Source organism: Carcharodon carcharias, chromosome 12 (genome assembly GCF_017639515.1).
Source record: "Carcharodon carcharias isolate sCarCar2 chromosome 12, sCarCar2.pri, whole genome shotgun sequence".
NCBI classification, from domain to species: domain Eukaryota; kingdom Metazoa; phylum Chordata; class Chondrichthyes; order Lamniformes; family Lamnidae; genus Carcharodon; species Carcharodon carcharias.
Window position 1 is genome coordinate 62,996,351 of NC_054478.1, and position 22,036 is coordinate 63,018,386.

Consider the following 22,036-nt stretch of genomic DNA (forward strand, 5'->3'; position numbering starts at 1 on the left):
CATATTATTCAGGTCAATAGGCTTGTTAACTGCCCCACCCTTTCCCTGCAATTAAGCCTAAATGACTCTTAATTAATTACTTACATATGGTGGGCGGGCTGACGATTTTGATGTCTGCCAACCTAGTGTATTATGGAGGTGAGCTTAGGCAGGAGGGTGGTGCGCTAACAAGCTGACTTAATTTACCTGCCCCCCCACCAAAACAGGTATGGCAGGTGCAGGTAAAATGTAACCCACAAAGCTCTAATTGAGTTATGGCCCATACAAATAGGAGAGAATGTATCTCACAGATTCTCGTCATATATTCCAATTACATTGCACCTCTCATTCATAGAATCATAGAATGGTTCCAGCATAGTAAGAGACCATTAGGCCTATTGTGTCCATGTCGTGTTTCTGCAGGAACAGTTCTGCTAGTCTCACTGCCCCACCCTTTCCCTGTAACCCTGCAATTTTTTTTCTCTTCAGCTGCTTATCCAATTCCATTATTAAATCTGTTTCAACACACTCACAGCTAGTGCATTCCAGAACCTAACTACTCGCTGTATTAGTAATTAAATTTGTTAGGAATTAGGTATAAAAGCTCATTTAAGTGCTTCTTACTGCATAGATTGTGCTGATAGCAAAATGGTTTTACCATTTGTTTTTGCTTGTGAAATGATCAGCATTAAATATAGAAAACATCTCATTAGTTGGTGTAATTATGAATGAAAACATTGATTCAAAAGATTATCATCATAGTTGTAACTTTTTCTTCCCCTTTTCTGTTCTGGCTTTTAGATTTCTTCCTTTAGCTAGAAACACAAATTTCTCTATTATCAGTTAGGAAATAGAGATAGTTTAAGTAAATTATATTGTATTTGTGTGTGTTAGGAATATGATATATCTTTAAGTTTAAGTTCAATTTATATTTTTCTCTATTTGTGGGTTAAAATGTGAAACCTGGGATCTAGCTTAATTTTTGACTGGAGACAGCAGGTCTAAGGCTTTGTTTTTGTGCCTGCATTCTAAGGAGATTTTGTGACAATGGAAGGGAAGTTAAAACTAACTCAAGGTTAAAAAAAAATGCTGTTGTCTAGCAACAAAGGTCCAGAGAGAGGGACCCACAGGGGCAGAGAAAACCAGAAAAGCAGTTTCAGTTCACTTGAAGCTAGGGTTGCAGAGAGGCTGGACAGCAGAGGGACAGATAGCAAGCCCCAAACTAAAGTTGAAGACAGCTGCCAGGAGAAGCTCAGCACAGGCTCCAGAAACTAAAGAACAAAGTCCCCAAATGCAGGGGAATGGAACAAGAAAGGTCCCAAGAGGACATTCTAGTCAAAGGACAAGGACAGGAATCTGGAAAAGGTATGGTTCTGTGGAAGTGAAAAAAAGGAGCAGAGAGGAAGGCCCCAAGCTTGAAGCTTAAAGGGAGAAAGCTGCAGGACACAGATTTAGAGCGATATAGACGTGCAAGAAGCAGGAAGATCCAAGGAGATAGCCGAAGGTCTGTAACTCTTTACTATGGGCATGTGAAGTAGTGGTGTTCTGTTGGCACAGCTGAGTGTATGAGAGAGAGTGTGTGAAAGGAAGCTTGAATGCACTTGGCGATTCAGGGGAGAGGAATATCAGAAGGAGAGTTCAAAACCCTCAGGGTGGACCCTTTTGGAAGGCATCTAAGAGAAAGTGTTGTTTGGGAGAAGATTCCAGAGCGAATTCTTCGAGAGTGGAGATTGGAAACTCTCATGGGAAAGACAGAGTTCAGTAAGACAGGTTGGCTCACAGTGTGACAAATGTCTGAGGGAAGTTGAGGAGAGATCCATAGCATCTGTTTGGGGTGGCATCTGTCACTTGGCTTCAGAGTGCGGTGTCTGACCACAGGTCGCCTATTGATTTACATGGACTATGTACTTACTGTGAACTTTAGGGTATAAGATAGCTTTTGTAACTTGTGTTATTCTTATGAATCTGTATATGTATATATGTATGTATGTAAAAGTATAGTTGTGGAAGTATTGTAATATAGGTCATCTTTTCCTGTTTAATAAATATTTTATTTTGTTAAAGTTCATCAGCTGACTCCTATGACACTGTTCAGTAGCCACTCTCCACATATCTAAACAAAAAATAAAAGTTAGGATCTATCAATCCGGGTTCCACTCTGGGATCCAACCTGACCAGCAGTAACATCAGCTGGGATCATAACATATCATTGTCCATTTTGCTCCTTAGGATGACTCCATGAAAACACTATTTATTTACTTCTGCAAGGCAATATCCCCATTTGTTAAATGGATGCTGAAAATCTGAAATATAAGCAAAAAATGCTGGAAATGCTCAGCAGGTTAAGCAGCATCAGTCAAGAAAGAAACAGAGTAAAGTGATTCAGGGTCACCTGAAATGTTAATTCTGGGCTGGATTTTATGGCAGTCTGCTGAACGTGTTTTCAGCAGGTGAGGGAACGCAAAATATGAGGGGTGCCCAGCCCACCACCTTTCCACCCACTCCTGAGTGTGGGTGGGTGTCGAAATCAGAGACCGCCCGCCATTTTAAAATGAATGATTAATGGTCAATTGAGCTCATTATCAAGTCAGTAGACCGAGATGTTCTTCTGCCCATGCCATAATATGGTTGGGATGGGCCAGCGGACAGAAGTGGGCAGTCAGTTTTTTGAGTTTAAGTTGAAAAAAGACAGGAAAAAAAGGGGGGGGGGCGGCGGGCACATCATTTGGGAAGTGCTCTGTGCACATCAGGGGGAGCTCCCCCAAGATGTTCCATTCCCCCTTCATTCCTTCCCACCAACCCTCCAAAAGCAGCCCCCAACCCCTTTGATCCCCTTCCTAGGCTGCCCGATCCTTCCCTAGCTCCGGCATCCATCTTCTCTTCTTTATCAGTCCCGGCAGTGCCACTACCGAGTTCTGGCGCTGCAGGGACAACTAGAGTTTGGTCGGCAGCTCTCAAGAGTGGGACTTCCTCCCACCGAGGGGGCGAAAGTTCCACTGTCACCTCATTTAGCCCTCCAGCTGTGCATTATGTCTGCAGGGCAGGCTTCTTTCAGGTACCTAGGCTGCCCGCTGACTTTCCTTCCGGGGTGGTGGTGGGGAGCAGTCCACACCAACCCCATAAAATCCAGCTCTCTGTTTCTTCCTCAACAGATGCTGCCTGACCTGCAAATGTTTTCTGAACATTTCTGTTTTTTTCACATGTTCCACTTACTCATTAGTTCTTAAATAAAATTTTGATTCATACCAGGAAAGAAATGAGCAAACTGTGGGATTTCTTACCATTATCATCGAGTCCCATGCCAACAATTTAGATCTTTCTGTTGTTCTCTGTTTACACTGCTAAAGATATGCCTTAAGCCTGCTGTGCTGAATCCAGTCAGATAAATTACTTTTGACTTATAATTTGAGGTGTTAGTGCACAGCACATTCATCTATAACAAAAATTGCTTCTATGAACTACCCAAGCTAGCCACCTAAATGTTTCAATATGTTTCTAGTTCCACATACTTCTTTGAGTCTCTCATTGTTTTCTGTCAACAAAGGCTTTAACTTTTATTCATTGGTTGACTGGAAAATGTTTAAGACTAAGTGCATTTGGATAACCACAAAGGCTTTGGTGCAACAAAAAAGCAATTTTATATTTATAACATTGCATCAGACATAAAGAAAAGGAAATGGAAAATGTAGCCTTGCAGTTAATCAGTGCAAAGGAATTTAGTAAACAACCATTTGTATTGCTACAGATGCTAGGGAAAAAATTTGACAAGAACCGAAAACAGACGCGGCATCGCAAATGTGTGATTAACTCGTGCCCACTGCGTCTGATGCAAATAGCACTCAAACTTTGTGCTACGTGCTAATAATAATGATTATGGCATGCACAGGGATCCCACATTCATGCATAGGACACATTTCTTAAAGCTAACCTGCTCTACCTAAAGCCAGCTTTTAAAGAGGAGCTGTATTGTGGCTGGAGCAAATGCTGAAGGTAGCTGAGGAAGAGACTGTGAGTCACAAGGACAGTGAATTATGGTACAGCAGGGCAGAGAACATGCTCCTGAATCCTTTGGGACAGCACTGGAGTCCTTGGTGCAGGAGGTGGTCAGGAGGAGAGATGTTTTCTATCCAAAAGGGGCCAGGACACCCTTGAGACAAATGCTGAGAAGGGAATAAAAATCAACAGCCAAAGATGTCAATACGAATAGTATAACCTGAGGACATGGATGCAGTGAAGTTGAGTGACTTCACACTAAATGGTCAAGGTCAGTGAATTAATCTTCAAATATCCTTATAACTAAACCAATGACTTCAGGTAATGTTCAATTCGCCACAATCCTTTACTCACCTACCAATCAATCATAATTCATATCTCGCACTCATTGCCTCACCTCAACTTCACACACTTAGTAATACTGCAAGCCCCACACCCACATTCCTTAATGTGCACACACTACTATGTATGTGGTGAGGCACCAGGCATGAATGGTCTGTAACCTGGGCTGGGAAAAAGGGTTGGACAGATGCCAGCTCACAGGAGGTCAAGGTCACACATAAGTTCTGCTGCACAGGACTCAGATGAGGTCTTTGATGGAGCAATGTACAGAAGAATGCTGATGGGTGTGCACAAATAAGCATGGTGCATTGGCAGGCCTGCCAGAAAGCCTGTGGTCACTGTAAAGGGGCTTGGAGGAGTCTGGCACAAATTTTGCACATGACGTTGTGCAGAGCTTGGAGCCCATCCTTTCCAGAGTGGGATAGGTAGTGAACTCCTTGAGAACACCTGCAGATCCAACCATGATTCAGTGCCAAATGGCCAATGCCTCAGCTTCAAGCACAACACATGCAGAAGCAATGCAACCTCTGAGTGCTGTAGTGGAATCTCAGACTGAAGTCATGCGAGCTCAGCTTGTTGTCACATGTTCAGATTGCTGCCTTTGTGGCTGCAATTAGCAGTGCTCAAAGGGACTTGTAAGGTCTCACAGAAGTCCAGTAATCTATCCTTCAGCATTGCTGTGGAACCACTCTGGGTGAGGGAGGTGGCTCCGTGGAGCACAACAGTACTGTCCTCTCTCAGGATGAAGGCATTTGACCTCCGCCATGGCACTCTGTCAGTGCCCTTGCTATTACCTGTTAGCCAGTCGGCCCAGACTTCTGATTTCCATGCGGTGGTTGTAGAGCCCAAAGCCAGGCTTTCCAGAACTCTATGAGGTCACCCTGCATGGCCATCTGCAGTCTCCCCCAGTGAAAGTTAAGAAGCCTCCCACCAGCCATGCTGCAGCCACTGGGTTACCACTGTGTAGGAGCTCCTCCCTTTTCGAGCATCTTGTTCTTCTCTGTGTCACATCTACTTATTCCCCCTGTTGTGCTGCAGGCTAAGGGGGCTGAAAACTATAGTACCTACAAATAGAAGCAAGTGGTCTCAGCCGAAACCTTGAAGTGAAAACTAAGGCCTTCACCATCTGTCTTACCACATACTTCACCTATTTAATGTAGCAGTACAATTAAATATCCAAGTACTTCTCACTTATTAACAGTAGAAATTAATCAGCTTAAAATAGCACTGGTGAGTGGGGGGGTGGTGTCAGGATGGTGGCAGGGTGGTCCTTCATGCTGCTGAATGCATGTTCAGCTGTGTGAAGTTAAAAGAGTGCACTGAGTTCCAAAATGGCACCACTAGAGTCAAATCAGTGTCACATACTGACCGATGCTCGATCTGCCAACTCTGCATTCTTCTGGCTCAGATTCCAAATGTATGCTTGAACAACCTAGCCAAAATGACATCCAGTGTAACCTCCACCAAGACAAAATTTAATTCTCTCCCGGCAGGTGAGGGGACATGGAATTATGAAGGAAGGCAGGAGGCAGAGTGCAAGTCACCTTCCTGACTCTCTCTAATTAAGTTGGGGGGTGGGGGGGGGGGGGTGCAGTCAATGATGGCCTTCCCAACTGGATGGCAATTGAGGCCTTTAAGTGGCTGATTAAGGGCCTGACCCACCGCCCCAGTTAGAATACCAGCAGCAGTCATGAGAGGCCATATGCTATGTGGGAGGCCATACTGTAAAGCTGACAAGCTGATTCTACTGAAACAGCCTCCCCTGCCCTCCACAATGACACACTCCTTCTCCTCCCCACAGCTCTCCTCACCAGAGCTAGCCTGACTAGATTAATGAGTGAATTTATTGTATAAAATATTTAACTAGCTCATATTCAATTATTCTGTCCACTGTTTTAGTTGAGACATTAATCCTTTCATTAACCTATTAAAATAACGGACAGCAAGTTAAAATGAAAGACACATTAAATTTTGTCTTGGTGGGGGTTACACTGGATGTCATTTTGGCTAGGTTGTTGTATAGTGAAGGCTTCAGTTTTACTGCTGGAGCAACATAACCACAAGTTAATTATTTTATTCACTCCTCTTTTAAAATATGGAAGCAGGAAAGAGACTGTGGGCAAATTTTAGGAATGATACAGGACCCAGTCAGCACTTTTTAAGCTGGCCCCAGCCAAGACATTGTACAACCTTCAGCTGTTCATTTGATTTTGATACATTTCCATATCCAGCCAGGTATGCATCAAACTGAAACCTACAATTGAAAGTCTTGGTACATTCACATTTTTAAATATGCATAATACATTTCTTCTATTCTTTCATGGGACATGTATGCCATTGGCACGGTCAATATTTAGTTGCCCATCCCTAATTGCCCTTGAGCTGAATGGCTTGCCAGGCCATTCAGAGGGCAGTTAAGAGTCTGGAGTCACATGTAGGCCACACCAGATAAGAAGGGCAGATTTCCCTCCCTAAAGGATATTAATGAACCATATGGTTTTTACAGAAATCAACAATAGCTCCATGGTCACCATTGCTGAAATTAGCTTTCAATTCTAGATTTCATTAATTGAACTTAAATTCCACCAGCTGCCATGGTGGGACTTGAACCTATGTCCTCAGATCATTAGCCTGGGCTTCTGGATTATAGTCCAGTGACATTGCACTACACCACTAGTTACTGTTTAGGATACACCACAGGATCTACATATGCCTGTCATTGTGTGTTTGCTTCTTCATTTCACTATATGTGAAGAGTACTTCCCAGTTTCCATGATCAGATGGCATGTAACAAAAGGAAGCCGCAAGAGACATCATAAGGATGCAGCTCATGAGCTTGTCAGTGACTCTCAGTGTACAGCTGTTGACTGTAAAGTGGTTGTGGCAGAGCAGGAGCAGGAATCTGATGTTTGGATGGCAAGTTGGTTGCCATTTATGGTCCTTATACTTTGAGGAAATGTAGCATTGTGATGATATTGGGTGGCCTTGCCCTGTTGCTGTTGTTATTCAGTGAAAAAAGAACTGAAATGCTGAGTTGTTTGATGTATGAGTACAGACATAATGGCTGAGACTGCAACTAATTCCTTTACTAGTTTGAGGAAGGAGGTGGGGACAATAAAGTTGAGAGTGGAGATGAATTTGCCATGAACCATGTTGTTGATATGCTGTATGCTGGCTGTAGCCATCCTTGCAGCATATGGCCCTGGTGACCTAGAGCTTTCAGAGTCACTTCCCCACAGTCATTGTTAGATAGTAATGCCAGGGCTTGCAGATACAGTTGGTGACATTGAGCTGTCTGGATCTAATCACTTTCCCTGGCATTTCTTTTAATTTCTGTTCTGTGGATGCTTCAGTTACTATCAGCTTTCTCGTGAATTTACATCAAGTAATAAACTATTATAATCCGCGTTATGAAAGAATACCTTCCCAAAGTTTATGAAAATAGTCATTTTTTTCATGAAACACCAGAAAACCACAAAAACCTGTATTTGAAAGAAAAAAAACTAGAAATAAAAAAATAGGGATAAGCCTCCGCTCCTTTAAGAGGCCTATTGTACATTAAATTTCCTCATGAAAAAGAGCATCCAGTAATGTGGAAATAAAATTATAGTATGCTTAATTTAAACATATTAAGAATAATATTTACACATATTGTCGAAAATGGCATCGATAATAACTGTGAGAAGGGAGAAGATTTGCAGCCTGGAAGTACAGGTTTCCCAAGTGCAATGGCAGGAGCTGTTTTAAATTTCTTCCTGGCTGCAACCAACCAGATTGACAGTTGGAGAGTCAGCCAATCAAGGGGTCTGACAATATTGCGTTAAGCTTGATAGACCGGGAGGGATGGGGGAGCACTCCTACGCCTCCTGATTCCACAAGCAGTGCTGTTGTGGCACTTTGCCAATGGATCTGGCCTTTCATACTTCCCTTCAGGTTTCCTGAGGCTCTTTAAGATATTTTAGTGACTGACACAGTCCCTGAGGGTGGCTGACCACCCATCCTCCAACTGCCCTCCTTTAAAATTGGATGTGAGCTGGTTGGGATCAGATTGCCAGTTTTTTAAGATTTTTAACCCCTTTGTGCTCTAAGCCCCACAGTAGGTTTGCAATATTTGCTTAAGCTGGAAGTGTTTTTATTTGTTTATCATCCAGATTCTTTCTCCATTATTCATGTGATCACAGAGGATAGTTTTCTCACTTTTAATTCTTATGGATTTATAGCTCTTGCTGAAGATATTTTTGGTGTAGCGCTCCAGTAGGGAGGTTTCCCCACTGTCGAATTGTCAGTATCTTGAAAAACATCATTATTATGGTCTTAACCTAACCACCTGACTCCAGTTGCAGTGTCAAAGTTCAGTGTTATTGCGTTATTGATTCATCTCAACACAACCACAATGACACCAGCTCATCTCTAGCAACACTTGCAGCTCAGAATTTTTATTTCACCACGTTATATAAAATCTCTGCTAAGTAAACTCTCTTCTCAGCAAATTAATGGTCCCACCGTTTGCCATACTCCTAGCTTCCATCTGAATGCCCTCCAACATTACCTCCTTGACCTTCCTGGGTCAAAGTTAATTTTCCTGATTACATTCATTGAATGAGCTTGCAACTGCAGTGAAACTAAGCTCAGAATATGAAAAATGATATAGCTGTGTTTTTTAGCATTTAATTTAGTTGCAACTATAATGAAAGATTGGGCAGAATTGTCCCAAGTTTGTACTAAGTGCAGGCGTGGGCTTGAAAAAAGTCACTTTACCTGCTGGCCGCAATGGTGTGTTTTTGCGCTGTACCGTCCACTTTTCTCCTCATTAATTATCCAGCCACATGAAACACGCTGTCTCACTGGCAGCTGGCCTCCGATTGCCCCGCCACGCCATTACCTCGCCGCTTCCTCATGGCGGCTGCCATATTTAAACTGCAGTCGCATGCACACTTCTCAATGCTTGCAGCCCAGGACTGCTCCAGTGAAGACATGGCCCTGAAATCCAGGTAGAGTTCAGTGACCTGTCACTGGAATGCCTTTTGGAGGCCCGCTGTGATGTCCTCCACCCCCACTCTGGCCACAAGAGGTCTAGCAATCTCAACATTCCAGCTTGAGAGGAGATTGCAATAGTGGTCAGTGCCAACACTGTACAGAAGAGGTTGGCCATCCAGTGCAGAAAGAGGATGAATGATTTCATCTGTGTTGTCAGGTTAAGGCAACCATCTCATCACTCTAAACTCACAGACTTACACATTCACTGACATCTCACTCACTGCCAGCTCAAGGAACATCACCACTCACTCTCACACACCCCCTCACATTTCCATCTGGCCTCATCTCCTTTGGCTCCTCAGCCCTCAGTATCTTCAGGTCACTTGCACAGATCAACATGTGCCCCCACACACACACCCTCCCCAGTACAGCTCTAGCTCTGCAGCTTCTTCCCTTGCATGAGGCTCTTCTCCCCCTTGACCAAGCAAGCCATAGCCATGCAGCCAATTGAAAAGCCATCCCGGCCTTACGGTTTGTCTGGTAGGTAAAGAACTGCCTGTAAGCCCCTCTACAAGTAATGTGGCGCTGCCTCTGAAGCCTGGCGCTGATGACCACAAGTGCTGTCTGAAGCAAGGGAGACAAACAAACCTCGAAGTCCCAGGTGAAGTGCAGTTTGCCAGGTACATGTCACTTATATACAGTAGATCCTAGATGATTCAGCGTGGGGAGATGATTCCCATGAGCAGAGTTTATAATGAGAAGCTAAAATATTGAAATTAGGCTCCTGACGTGTGGCAGTGGGAAACATGGCCCACCATTGAAGGGTGGAGCGGACGATCGCCTATTGGTTTCAGAACAGCGTAAAATCAGCTTTTGGCCTTCTTGCCATATTGCTCGCTCATGCCCACCATAATGCCGCCGCCAATGGAACTGGGCAATTCTGCCCATTGTTTTTGCATTTATATGGAAACAGGTAAGGTATATCATTTAGTTTTAATGCAACCTAAACGTAGGGCTTGGTATTGAAGGTAAACAATGCTAAAATGGTTAAAGGTTAGTGGTGAAGTCAATCACAAACTACCATCTGGTGAGAATTCAGCAATTTACAGCTGCTCAGTAAAATAATGAAGATAACACAAGCACCAGTGTACACTGAAACCATTATTATCAGACCATGTTTGAGGGTTATTACACAGAGCTCCTTTAACCTATTTGCTGGTCAGATATTCCTTTAGTATTAGTTCAGATTATGTTAAGCTTGGTCTCATGACTTTTAGTGCATCTAAAATCTTCAATCAAACGGGACTCGATGAAAGGGAGGAGGGTGAGTACGGAAGTTTGCGCATGCACGAGGGTCATTTCAGTGTACACTGGTGCTTCTGTTATTTTCATTATTTTACCAAGCTGCTGTAAATTGCTGAATTCTCGCCAGATGGTAGTTTGTGATTGACTTCACCACTAACCTTTAACCATTTTAGCATTGTTTACCTTCAATACCAAGCCCTACGTTTCGGTTGCAGTAAAATTAAATAATATACCTTACCTGATTCCATACAAATGCAAAAACAATGGGCGGAATCGTCCAATTCCATTGGCGCCGGCATTATGGTGGGCATGAGCAGACAAAATGGCGGGAAAGCCAAAAGCTGGTTTTACGCTGTCTTGAAACCAATAGGCGATCGTCCGCTCCACCCTTCAATGGTGGGCCATGTTTCCCACTGCCGCACATCAGGAGCCTAATTTCAATATTTTAGCATCTCATTATAAACTCTGCTCACTGGAACCATCTCCCCATGCTGAATGTGTCACATGAGCAGGGACGTGTTATAAATTAAATTTTAAAATTTTTATTCACTTTTTAATTGCTTTTGGAAACCTCATCTCATCTGTGGATTCCCTACAGAATCCAAAAGCTGCTTGGCTTTTTCGCTTGCCTGTCATTTAAGGTCGGTTGGGCAGCGAAAATTTTAATTCAATTTAATAGCCTTAATAGACATGTTAATTATCGGCGGGCGCGCTGCTGACTCCTGTGTGCGCCTGCCAACCCAAATACCCTACGGGTGCGTGATGAGGTCAGGACACTAGCCCGATGTCATCACGCGCCATTTTAAACTTGAGTGGGTCAGGTGCACACCCGCACACTCATCGCAAATTTCAACCCCTGGATTCAATACAATGTAAAAATAGTAACCACAGCCCTGAAATTCCTGGGCTGGAGATTTGGGGCCTTAACAGGTTCTAGCCTGTTACTGGAGAAAGGCAATCAATTCTGGAGGGCATCAATTACCTACCCTCTGTTTGTGAGTAATTATTCTGCTGCTTCAGTATTAGCTGTATTTCTTACACTTATAAGTTTTGCAGAGTTTAAAAATGCTATTTCCTTTATTTTGTGAATTATGACAGCTATACAATTTAAAGGAATACTGAATATAAGACTATTATTTCACTAATAACTGTATTAAGGTTGTCTAGAATATGGTAAGAGCATGTTCAATCCATGAAGCCTGAATATCATTGTAGATGCACGTAAATGAAAATTCTTTCTGAATGTCTTCCAGTGCGTATATTTAATACATATATAACAGTTATCCTATCTGAGTGGTAGTAGAATGTCAATTATTTTGACATTAAACCAGAAGCTGAAGCAGTGTAACATATAGTTTTACACATTTCAATCAGCTTTGAGATCATGGAATAATTAAGCAAACTTTTGGTAAAGTTTGGGGAAGAGAGTTAAATCCATTCTGACAAGTTGCTAGTGGCGATGTAGTAAGGATAATTGATTCCTGATCTAAGGCCTTAATGTACAGTGACAACTGAATGCATTCATCTATACACAATCCATTTTTACTGCAGTCTCCTGTTTCAAGCTAAAGGTTTTTTTTGGTTCATCATTATACCTACTGTTTCCCAAACACCCAGTTATCTGTCTCAGTTCTGTTCATTACTGGAAATCAGCAGAAGATTTGACAGACTTTGGGTGGTAAGTGGGGGAGAAAAGTTGTGCGTGAGAGTCAGTCTATCATTTTGTCACATCTTAATGACTGACGTCATATTATTTGTAGAATTCTGACAGCAGGTCTCTCATCTGCTTTTCTGTCTGGGGATATGGTGGTTAGACATGATAAATGAAAAAAGACTTCAACGAGAAGAAACATTCTCTTTATTTCTATTTAAGGTCAGAAAATATTGGAGAAGCATGAGATTGTAACAATGCAACTCATATTTGAACAAAGCTGTTTAGGTAAAACTTGTTTTAAATTTTGATTAGAATATTGTAAGTAAGTAACAGTGTCCTGCTGTTAGGTGGTGATCATGTACCCCACCCCTTTAACTGGACTATTGGGTATATATAATCAGAAATATATTTCCTGGCTGTTTTTGTTTCTTGAATCACGTTGCCAGGCAACATGAGAAGAAGCAAAAAGAAAGTGGGCATACATAATTTTCAACTTTTTATGAGTGAAAATACTCTCCTTTTTAGGTGTTTTCTTTCCATTATTCTTTCTTTAATTATCCTGTGTCATGCATCACCCCCACTTGATATCCTGCTTTCAAGTGTCTCTCTGAAGCCAGAAACTGAGAAATGTGCATAAGTGGCCGAGTGTACTTTTCTCTGTTGTTTTCCCTCCCTCTTGATTAAGCAGTACAATGCCTCTGCTTAGTGTCTCCCTGCAATGACACAGCTCAACTTCACAATGAAGAGCATATTACTTAGAACTCCATTCCTATGCCACAGTATATTACAGTACCTAAGTGCTGCACTAACACTCTGCCATATTACAGTCAATCTTTGAAAGCCACTTACACAAACTGCTTTTTAGAATTGTTTCCCAAAGTTCTAAACTTTTGTTTGTAAATTAAAACCTTGTGACTTACTGCAGTTTTTGTAGTTTCCTACCACTTCATTTGTGCAGTGAATACATGGGCCTGTTAATGAGAATGAAAACCTTTGGCCGAGATTTTCAATGCCCGCTGGCTTCGGGTGTGTTTGGTGGTGCGAGCGGACAATATGGCAAGAAGGCCAATAATCGGTTTCACGATGTTCCTTGCCAACGGACATTGGGAATCTCATTGCAATACATCAGCATATCATTATAAGGCCAGCCCACTGGAATTACCACCCCCGCACCACCCCCCCCCCCTCCCCACCCAACCTGGATCATTTGCACACCTCACGCTGACGTGTTTCATATCAAAATATAAAAGGTGTGCACTTGGCAGGCTGCACTTTGAGGGGAACTTGGAGGCGAGTACACAGTAATGTTGCGGAGTGCTCATGAGGGTCACCTGTTGGACTTCAAGGCTGAGGCGTATTAGGGCGGAAGGGACATGGGCTGCCCTACGGCTGAGGTGACTTGGAGGGGCAACAGCTGCCATGCAGTTGAGGCACGTTGGGGGGTTGGGTGGGGGAAAGGGCTGCCCTGTGGTTGAGGCATATTGTGGGAGTGGAAGGGGTGGTGGAGTGGGGGCAAGTGGGGAAGGGCCGCCCTGTGGTTGAGGCGACTTGGGAAGGTGGGGGGCAAGGGCTGCCCTGTGGTTGAGGCGTGTTATGGGGGGAGAAAGGGCTGCCCTGTGGTTGAGGCGACTTGGGAGGGTGGGGGTGCAAGGGCTGCCCTGTGGTTGAAGGTAGCACACAAGCATGTGCGGGTTGAGGGGGGTGGTGAGGGAAGCATCACGGATTAGGGAAATATTGCATAAAGTGACTATTCCTCTGCAGCTGAGACAGTTCAGGCGCAGCCACATTGATATGATTGGAGTCGGGTCTTTAGCTTATCTGCCCACTAAAGCAGAGGCATCAAAGTGCCACCAAGTGTTCCAGAGCTTTTCACCCCTTGGGCACAGACTGTAAACTAATGAACATTTTAGTGGACTGCAGAACCGTTGGATGACTGGGCACGTTGTATAATCTCCTTGCTAAAGCTGGCCATGGAGCGGTCACTGCTGAAGGTGCTCACAGCCCCTTGCAATGTCTTCATCCTGGTTTGACAGTCTCCCCAGAGTTCAAGCTCCGGGATGCATTAAGGAGCCTTCAGACTTAGCCGAGACAGATTCTTAGTACACCCATATTAACCCGCGTGTCTCTCTATTTCATCCTGCAGGAGGAGTACATAAGGATCATGGAGCCTGGTGTACTAGCTGTATGCCTTATGGTACTCAGAGTGCAGCCTTGCAGTGTGGGTTAGGTGAATGCCTGCAACTGAGCTGAGAGCACAGCATGCAGTGCAATGGCCAAAGCTGCCACCAATCACTCAAGTGGGGTGGGGCAGAGGTGGGTGGGGTTTTGGGCAGCCATGCAGCGCACTAATCTCTAGCCATTGAAGTGGTGACCAACAATCTGCGGAATGCGTTAAAAGGCTTCAGACATTAACCAAGACAGATTCTTAGTACTTCCATGTTAACCCACTCATCTCACTCTTTCATCCTGCAGAAGGAGTACATCAGGATCGTGGAGCCTGGTGAACTAACTGTATGCCTCGTGTTGTACAGACAGCGAAGACGATGGAGAGGAGAATGACTGAGACAGCTGGCTGCGCAGAGGGAGTAGCAACACTCTCTGGAAAAAGAGGTGGCTGGGGCTCATGCACACATCTCCAAAGAGCCACAGAGAGCCTGCCTAGACCCAGGGTCTATAGGCGCCGCCTTTTATTCCTGCAAATGACTGAGAACCAATGTCACCGAAGACTGCATGTTGAGGGAACTGGTTGGTTACATCTGCCAGCTACTGCAGGATATGGCACCATGGGGACATGGAGGGCATCCAATGCCAGTGGCCGTGAAAGTGACAGTGGCGCTCAATTTATGCCAGTGGCTCCTTTCAGGGCTCAACTGGTGACCCTTGTGGGATATCACAAGCCTCTACCCACAAATGCACCCAAGAGGTCACAGATGACATCTTCGTGAGGGCATACAACTTTGTGCATTTTGCCCCGGACAAGGACAGCCAAGGTGCAAGAGTGATTAGATTTGCCCAGATTTCCGGTTTCCCACAGGTGCAGAGTACCATCACCTGCACTCACATGGCGCTCAGATCTCCATAGTAACACACAGTCAACTATGTCAACTGCATGGGCTTCCGTTCGCTGAATGTGCAGCTGGTGTATGACCACCACAAATGCATCCTGGAGTCTGCACACAGTTTCCAGGGAGTGTCCGCAACTCCTACACTCTCAGTCGGTCACAGATCCTTGAAGTCTTCCAGGGTCCACAGAGGCTGCAGGGATGGCTCTTCGGGTACAAGGGCTACCACAGAGGACGTGGATGATGACACCCGTGCAACGGCCTCAGACTGCAGCAAAGCGAAGGTACAACGAGGCTCATGCTGCAACTCGCAGTCGGTCACACATGCCCAGTGCAACTAATTCTCTTTAACTTTCCTAACCCTGCCACTCCGTCTTGGTGCTCCCTGGCCATCCACAGCAGAGGTGGAGGTAGACTGCTGACTATTATGCCCCGTCTGTGATTACCTTGGCAGGCGTCCTCTTGAGGGCCAAGACCTTGAGGGCCCCAGCCTACTTTCGGGGTCCTGCTTAGTGGCAGTGGCATCCTCCTCAGCCTTGGAGCTGCTGAGGTCACAGGAAGAGGGGATTCGGATAGGCCGGACACTCCCAGAGTCCAAGGGCCCCTGGCTGACTTCTTGAGGAGAAGGGGTAGCTGGACTGAGATCAAGCTGCCCTGCACCTTCTTGCACTCACACTGTTGGAGGCCAACTATTGCATCAGCATTGGAGTTCAGCCTGTGCAGGAGTGATGTCCTGGACCAAGGTCTCCATGGCAGCCACCATCCTACTGGTGTTGACCTCAGCGCATTGGCATGCCGGCCCTATCGCCTCAGCCCGAAGGTGGACGGACTCCTCTATCGTGCCTTGCAATGTGAGGAGTGCAGCGGACATCCCTTCCTGATGTTCCCAAGCTTGCCTTTGCAGCTCCAGCAACTTTAACATGACCGAGTCCAGAGGCTTGTCACCTGGCTCGGACTCAGCAAATTTCTGGCCTTCAACAGTCCTTAGATTGCTGGATACTGGGAAGTCCCTGCCATCGCCGACAGCGCAACGTGCTCACCAGATTGTGATCCCAAGGCTACTGTAAAGCTAGGTCCCACCAAGGTGTGTGTCTCTGTGCTGATGGAGGGTGTGTGTGAGCACTGTGATGGAACCTCAAGAAGGGTACCTCCAGAGATTCCTCTTCAGAGGTTTCTTTGGGGCTTGATTGGAAGCTCTGGGCCATGGACCCGGTCACCTATTTCCCATAAGTGACTGCGGAAGCAAGGAGAAGTAATTAATGCAAGGCAGTGGCCTGTGAAACAGGACACATCACTCACGGCATGTTTGTCTTTTGGATGTTGCATGTTGGATCGTCACTTGGTAGAGCAGTGCCAACCTCACCGTCAGCACAGGACCTATCCAGATCCTCGCTGGCCAGCTGGTTGACTGTGTTTTCAAAGTCCATGAGGATGTTGATTTCAGGTATTCCTCCACTGGTCTGCGAGGTCTCCCTCTTGTTGTGTGCCAACTTGTCCTGCATGAATAGAGATGGAGAGAGTTTAAGCAGGATGCCTGCCAGGCCAGATGGTACGTATGCCTGGCCTGTGTGGGTGGTGAGTGGTCCCATGGAACAGGATGAGGACAATGAAGGTGTGGGAGAGTGAATGGTGCTGGGAGTGATGACCCTGTGGATGTGTGATGGGTTTGTGTAGTGTGCGAGTTGAGTGATGAAAAGAGTGGCGGAATGGAGGAGATCATTCATCCTCTTGCCTGCGCTGGGTGTCTGTCCTCTTTTGAAGGGCATTGGCGCTGACCCCCACTGCCACCGCCTCCCAAGTCGGATTAGTGAGGTGCTGCCCATCCTGTGGCCTGAGCAGGGGTAGAGGACTTCATGGTGAGCCTCCACTGTGTTCAAAAGGCACTTGAGAGACTCGTCATTGAACTTGACAGTTCAAGGCAGTTTTTTTGCCTTTCAGGGCCATGTCTTCTTTGTAGCAGTTGTAGGCTGAAAGCACTGAGATGTGTGCGCGCGGCTGGGCTTTAAATATGGCGCCCAGTGTGCTAAAATGGCGAGGTGATGGCGTGGCGGGCAAATGAGATGCCATGGAAACGGCATGTTTCCTGGGAATGCATAATTAATGCGGCGGGTTTGAGACAATATGGCATGAAAAACGGCCATTGTGGCTGACGGGTGCACTTAGTGCAAATATGGGACAATTTTTGTAATTTTAAGAATGAAAGCCCCTAAGGGACTTAGAGGAGAAGTAAGGTCAAGGTGAGCACATCTTATTCAAACTTTCTTGAAAATGAACCTTGATCTTTTTTTAAAAAAAATGTCAAATCTTAACTCAAAAATGCTAGTCAAGGGCATTCTTGCCATTAGGCTGTTCTGTGATAGCACTGAGTGGATGGAGTCTTGAGGGGGTTTAATGGTTGAAGTGGCAGCTGCACAACTTTGGATTAAGAGCAGATTTAGCGCTATCAAACCCTGGAAAAGTGTACAACAAGCTGACATATGCAGAACACCTAGACAGACAGGCATGCTTTTTGACGTTCAGAAGATTCTGGATAATCCCTTTCTGACCTGCTGTACTGACCTATTGGGATACTATAATAATTTCAGCACAGTTGCTAACTAATGACAATTTTGTTTTTTACTTTAAAAGCCTTTTGCTGAACACTTTCCATTGTCAGCATCCATCTTTGTAGGTACAGAAGAGACCAACAATTTTTATATCAATCCTAATCCCTATTCCATCATCTTGAAATTTGCTATATTTCAGATTCCGATGAAGAAAACAAGGAGAAAGGCAGACAATCACCAGTTCCTGAGATCCAGCTCCGAGACTATCAGCAAGAGGTTGCAGCTCCAGCTTTGGAGGGTAAAAACCTCATTATCTGCCTGCCCACTGGAAGTGGAAAGACCAGGGTGGCTGTATACATTACAAGATATCATCTGGACAAAATGAAGTTACAGGGCAAAACGGGAAAAGTTATAGTGCTTGTTAACAAGGTAATTCATTATTACCTCTTGTTATGGGTGACACATTCACTTATACTGCTGCTAGTTTTATATTCTAAATGCCATTTTTGGAGCTATTTAGATAGACAGTGGAGGGTTATATTGCTTGGAGTGCACCAAATGAGGAAAGCAAATCTCTATGGACTGCTTGATCCAACTGCCACTGTAATTTTTAAAGTCAGAGAAGGATAGACAATTCCATTAACTCTTTTATCGTGGGAATTTTTTGCAACAGTGCAAAGCTGAAATGGTATGAGACCATCTCCTCTTAGTAGCTATACTGCACCACTGAAATTGAGAGCTGCAGAATATAAAGCACAGCCAGCAAGACCAGAGCAGTGATTTGCAGTCTGTTTGATAGGGGAGAACCACATGCATACATCCTAACAAGCCCATGAACATCCTAAATTACAAGTCTACTTGTCAAAATGCCTACCTAATGGGCAGACCAAATCTGAGATTTGATAATATGATTTAATGCACATAAACAAAATATGCATGCACAGATTCTTCTTTCTTTCTATAACTTTGAAACATGATCGCAAATGAGTTTGTCTCTGATAAACAAAGTCCTGATGTATTTACCTCTTTCAGCGGCTCTGGAGCCTGGCGAGAGAGAGAGACAGACATTGTTATCAGAGAGGAAACAAAGATCCTTATGGGGGAAGTGAGTTGAAAGATTAAAGGAAGAAAGAGGTTGTTGAAGGGGGAATAGTGAGGAAAGACTCTCTGGGTAACCAGTTTTAGGAGGGGAGAAAGATACTATTAGGGTAGCAATGAGAACCAGAGGACCCTGTTAGAAAGGGAAGAGAAAGAAACAGAAACAGAGGGCTGACTTTTACGTTCCCCTGGCAGGTGTGTTTCCTGTGGTGGGGTGGGGGGTGTCGTGGGGTGGGGGGTGATGGTGGCAGGTAAAACAGAGTAGGCACCCATCTCACCACCTTCCCGCCCACCCCCGAGCTCACCCCACCCCACCCATGGGTGACAGGTGCCATATTTAAATGAACACTCTATAAAACATTTGGCATGGGCAGCAGCATGGCAGCCGAAAGCCCAATTATTAAATTTGAATGTTTAAAAGGCAGGAAGAAAGGGGGAGTTGCTCTTCAGGAGTTGCCCATTGCCGATTGCAGGGCAGCTCTCCTTAGGTTGAACACCCCCTTCCTTATTACCTGCTCCCTCCCTAAAACCCACCCCCTCCCCAGCAACTGCCCCTCTCCCTAATCTACCCAAACACTCCCAGCCTAAGACCCTAGACTTACCTGCTCCGGGTTCCAAGGCCTTGAGGTCCTCTCTTCACCAGCAGTCCCAACAGCGGCCACTGACACCTTCCTGGCACTGCCAGGGCTGATGGAATTACCAGCCAATTGGACTGGCAAGCAGCTCCAGAGGACGGAGGTCCCACTTGACCCTCATTAATCTGCCCCACAGCGTTTTATGGCGTGGAACATGTTGGCTCCACTCTGACGTGGTTGCTGCGCATATGTGTCGCCCGCGCCCCTGTATTAATCAGCCCAGTGAGAGGGAGATCCTGTTGACCAAGAGAGAAGAAAGAAAAGAATCCCAAGATCAGGGTGCAAAGGGTTCAATTTCTGATGCCATTAGACTGTGATCAGAGGGATAAGGCTAAGCAAATCCACATTCTAAAATAATGTTTTCCCTGGCTCATTGTGATCAATGGCATTGGCAATCTACTAACTTATAGATATCATGGATAAAAGTTAACCTAGTGTGGGATGACAGATATATAGAAATCACAGTGTTGTGGTTTTCTTGCATCAGTAAAGGACAATAACATTGTTCTTATTTTGTTAAAGCCAAAACTGCTGCCATGAAAATCTGTTGAAATAAGATTAAGTTAAAATCTACTTAAAAGAGAAAAAAGGAAATAAAGGCTGCATTTACATAGAACCTTGCACAACCTCAGGATGACCCTAAGCACTTTAAAGCAATTTAATAATTTTGAAGTGTAGCCACTCAAATGGACCACATTGCATTGTGGGGAAAGCATCGAACAACATTAGATTCCTATTTTAATTCATTCAGGTCGGCAAAATTACAAAAGACTGTTTCTCTTTCATTCATATGTACGCCAGGTGCCTTTAGTTGACCAGCATTTCCGTAAGGAGTTCAATCCATATCTGAAAGATAAGTATAGTGTCAGCAAAATAAGTGGTGATACACAGCTGAAGATTTCCTTCCCTCAAGTGGTGCGTGCGAATGACATTATTATCTGTACAGCTCAGATCCTGGAGAATCAGCTGGCTGAACTAAACAATAGTGATGCTGATAATCTCAAAATATCAGGTAACTTTTTGGTCTTTCATATATACATTTTATACACTAATTATTTGAATACTTTAATCACTTATAATACTTGTTATAGATCTGTATGCAACAGTGATAATCTTGACAGTGAATAAAGCCTTTGAAATTTAACAGGTCATAAATAAATCTAAATTAATCTAAAATATTTCATTGAAGAATAATTAATCTGAGCAAATGATGACAAAAGGAAGATCTTTGCACAGATTTGTTACATACATGCCATTTTTTATATTAATTCCGATCAGAAATCAGAACAAAATTCGAATGGACCACATTTTAAATAACCGAATTCTAAAACGTCACTTTGCTAACATTTCTCTAGATGAATGTAATTATAAGAATTAAAACAAATGATTGTAAAATCTTTATTTCCCTTGTATTTTCCTAAAAAAGAGGTTGATTCTAAGATAAATGCAGGAACAATTTTAAACCTTATATAGGAATGTTTATTCACATGTAATTGTCTTCTCTCTCTTGCAGGATTTGGTTTCGCTTCTCCTATTGCATTTTAAAAAATATTTTCTTACCATTCCGTTTCTTTCATTTTGTCCTGGTTACTGTGTTGCTTTGCAGCTCATTGTTGATGCAGGTTTACTAACCAGATGCTGCAGCAAATCAACTGCTTGATTTCAAAAATCTTCCACCAGCCCAAAGAAATCAAATGTTCAAAACAAGGGATGAGCAATTTACCTTATTGGGAGAAAGAAACATTTTATCTCATGAGAAGGAACATCATTTACACAATCAGTTCACCATTTGTGAAAAATTTATTGCACCATTTTTCGTCGGTGTCAAGTGGGGAAAGTAGGTCAATCCAAGCAGCAGTAATATTGTGAATTTTTGATCAAAAAATGGGCCCCAAAATTTCTGAGAACTCATTCTGCTAGGGTAAATGTTACTGTGTATGTCTCTATCCTAACCCCAAGTTGCCCTCCTCCCACAACCTGGGGTGAATTCATTTACATAGCCAGAACAGACCCCTGGCACCTGCAAAGGCATATTAGTTTTGCCTGCCTGGCATGATCTCACCCAATCCACCTATGTAATGCCTTGCTGCTGTGCCTGAAATTTCCCAGATGTCCAATAGGTTGGTGATTTTTTTCTCCAAGCTTTTATCTTCTACTGGACCCACTCTGCTACCAAAGAAGGCAAATTAGCCCCTCTAGGATTGATTAGATTATCTGTGAAGGTTCAGGCCTTCAAAAGACCTCAAGGGGCCTGAAGCCAGCTCATAGCTAGCATGTGCTTGGCTGAGACCTTTCAGTGGTGCATAAGAAGGAATCCCTTGCCCACCACTGCCCTCCCACCACCTCGTCCCTAATGATACTGGTGGTGGATAAGGTGTAAGCTCTGTCCAGGATTTTCCTTTCACCTACACATGTTTGCTCTCTCCCCACCCCATCAAATGGAAT

The 22,036-nt window shown here is 44.3% G+C and overlaps 1 protein-coding gene across 2 annotated transcripts in view; it reads left to right on the forward strand.

Moving 5' to 3' along the window:
- Positions 1-22,036, forward strand: part of ifih1 (interferon induced with helicase C domain 1) — a 182,561-nt gene that overhangs the window by 110,610 nt on the left and 49,915 nt on the right. For both annotated transcript variants that reach the window (XM_041201770.1, XM_041201769.1), the window contains 2 exons: positions 18,058-18,287; positions 20,393-20,603. In XM_041201770.1, the coding sequence (XP_041057704.1) occupies positions 18,058-18,287; positions 20,393-20,603 (441 nt within the window). The remainder of the gene's footprint in view (positions 1-18,057; positions 18,288-20,392; positions 20,604-22,036) is intronic.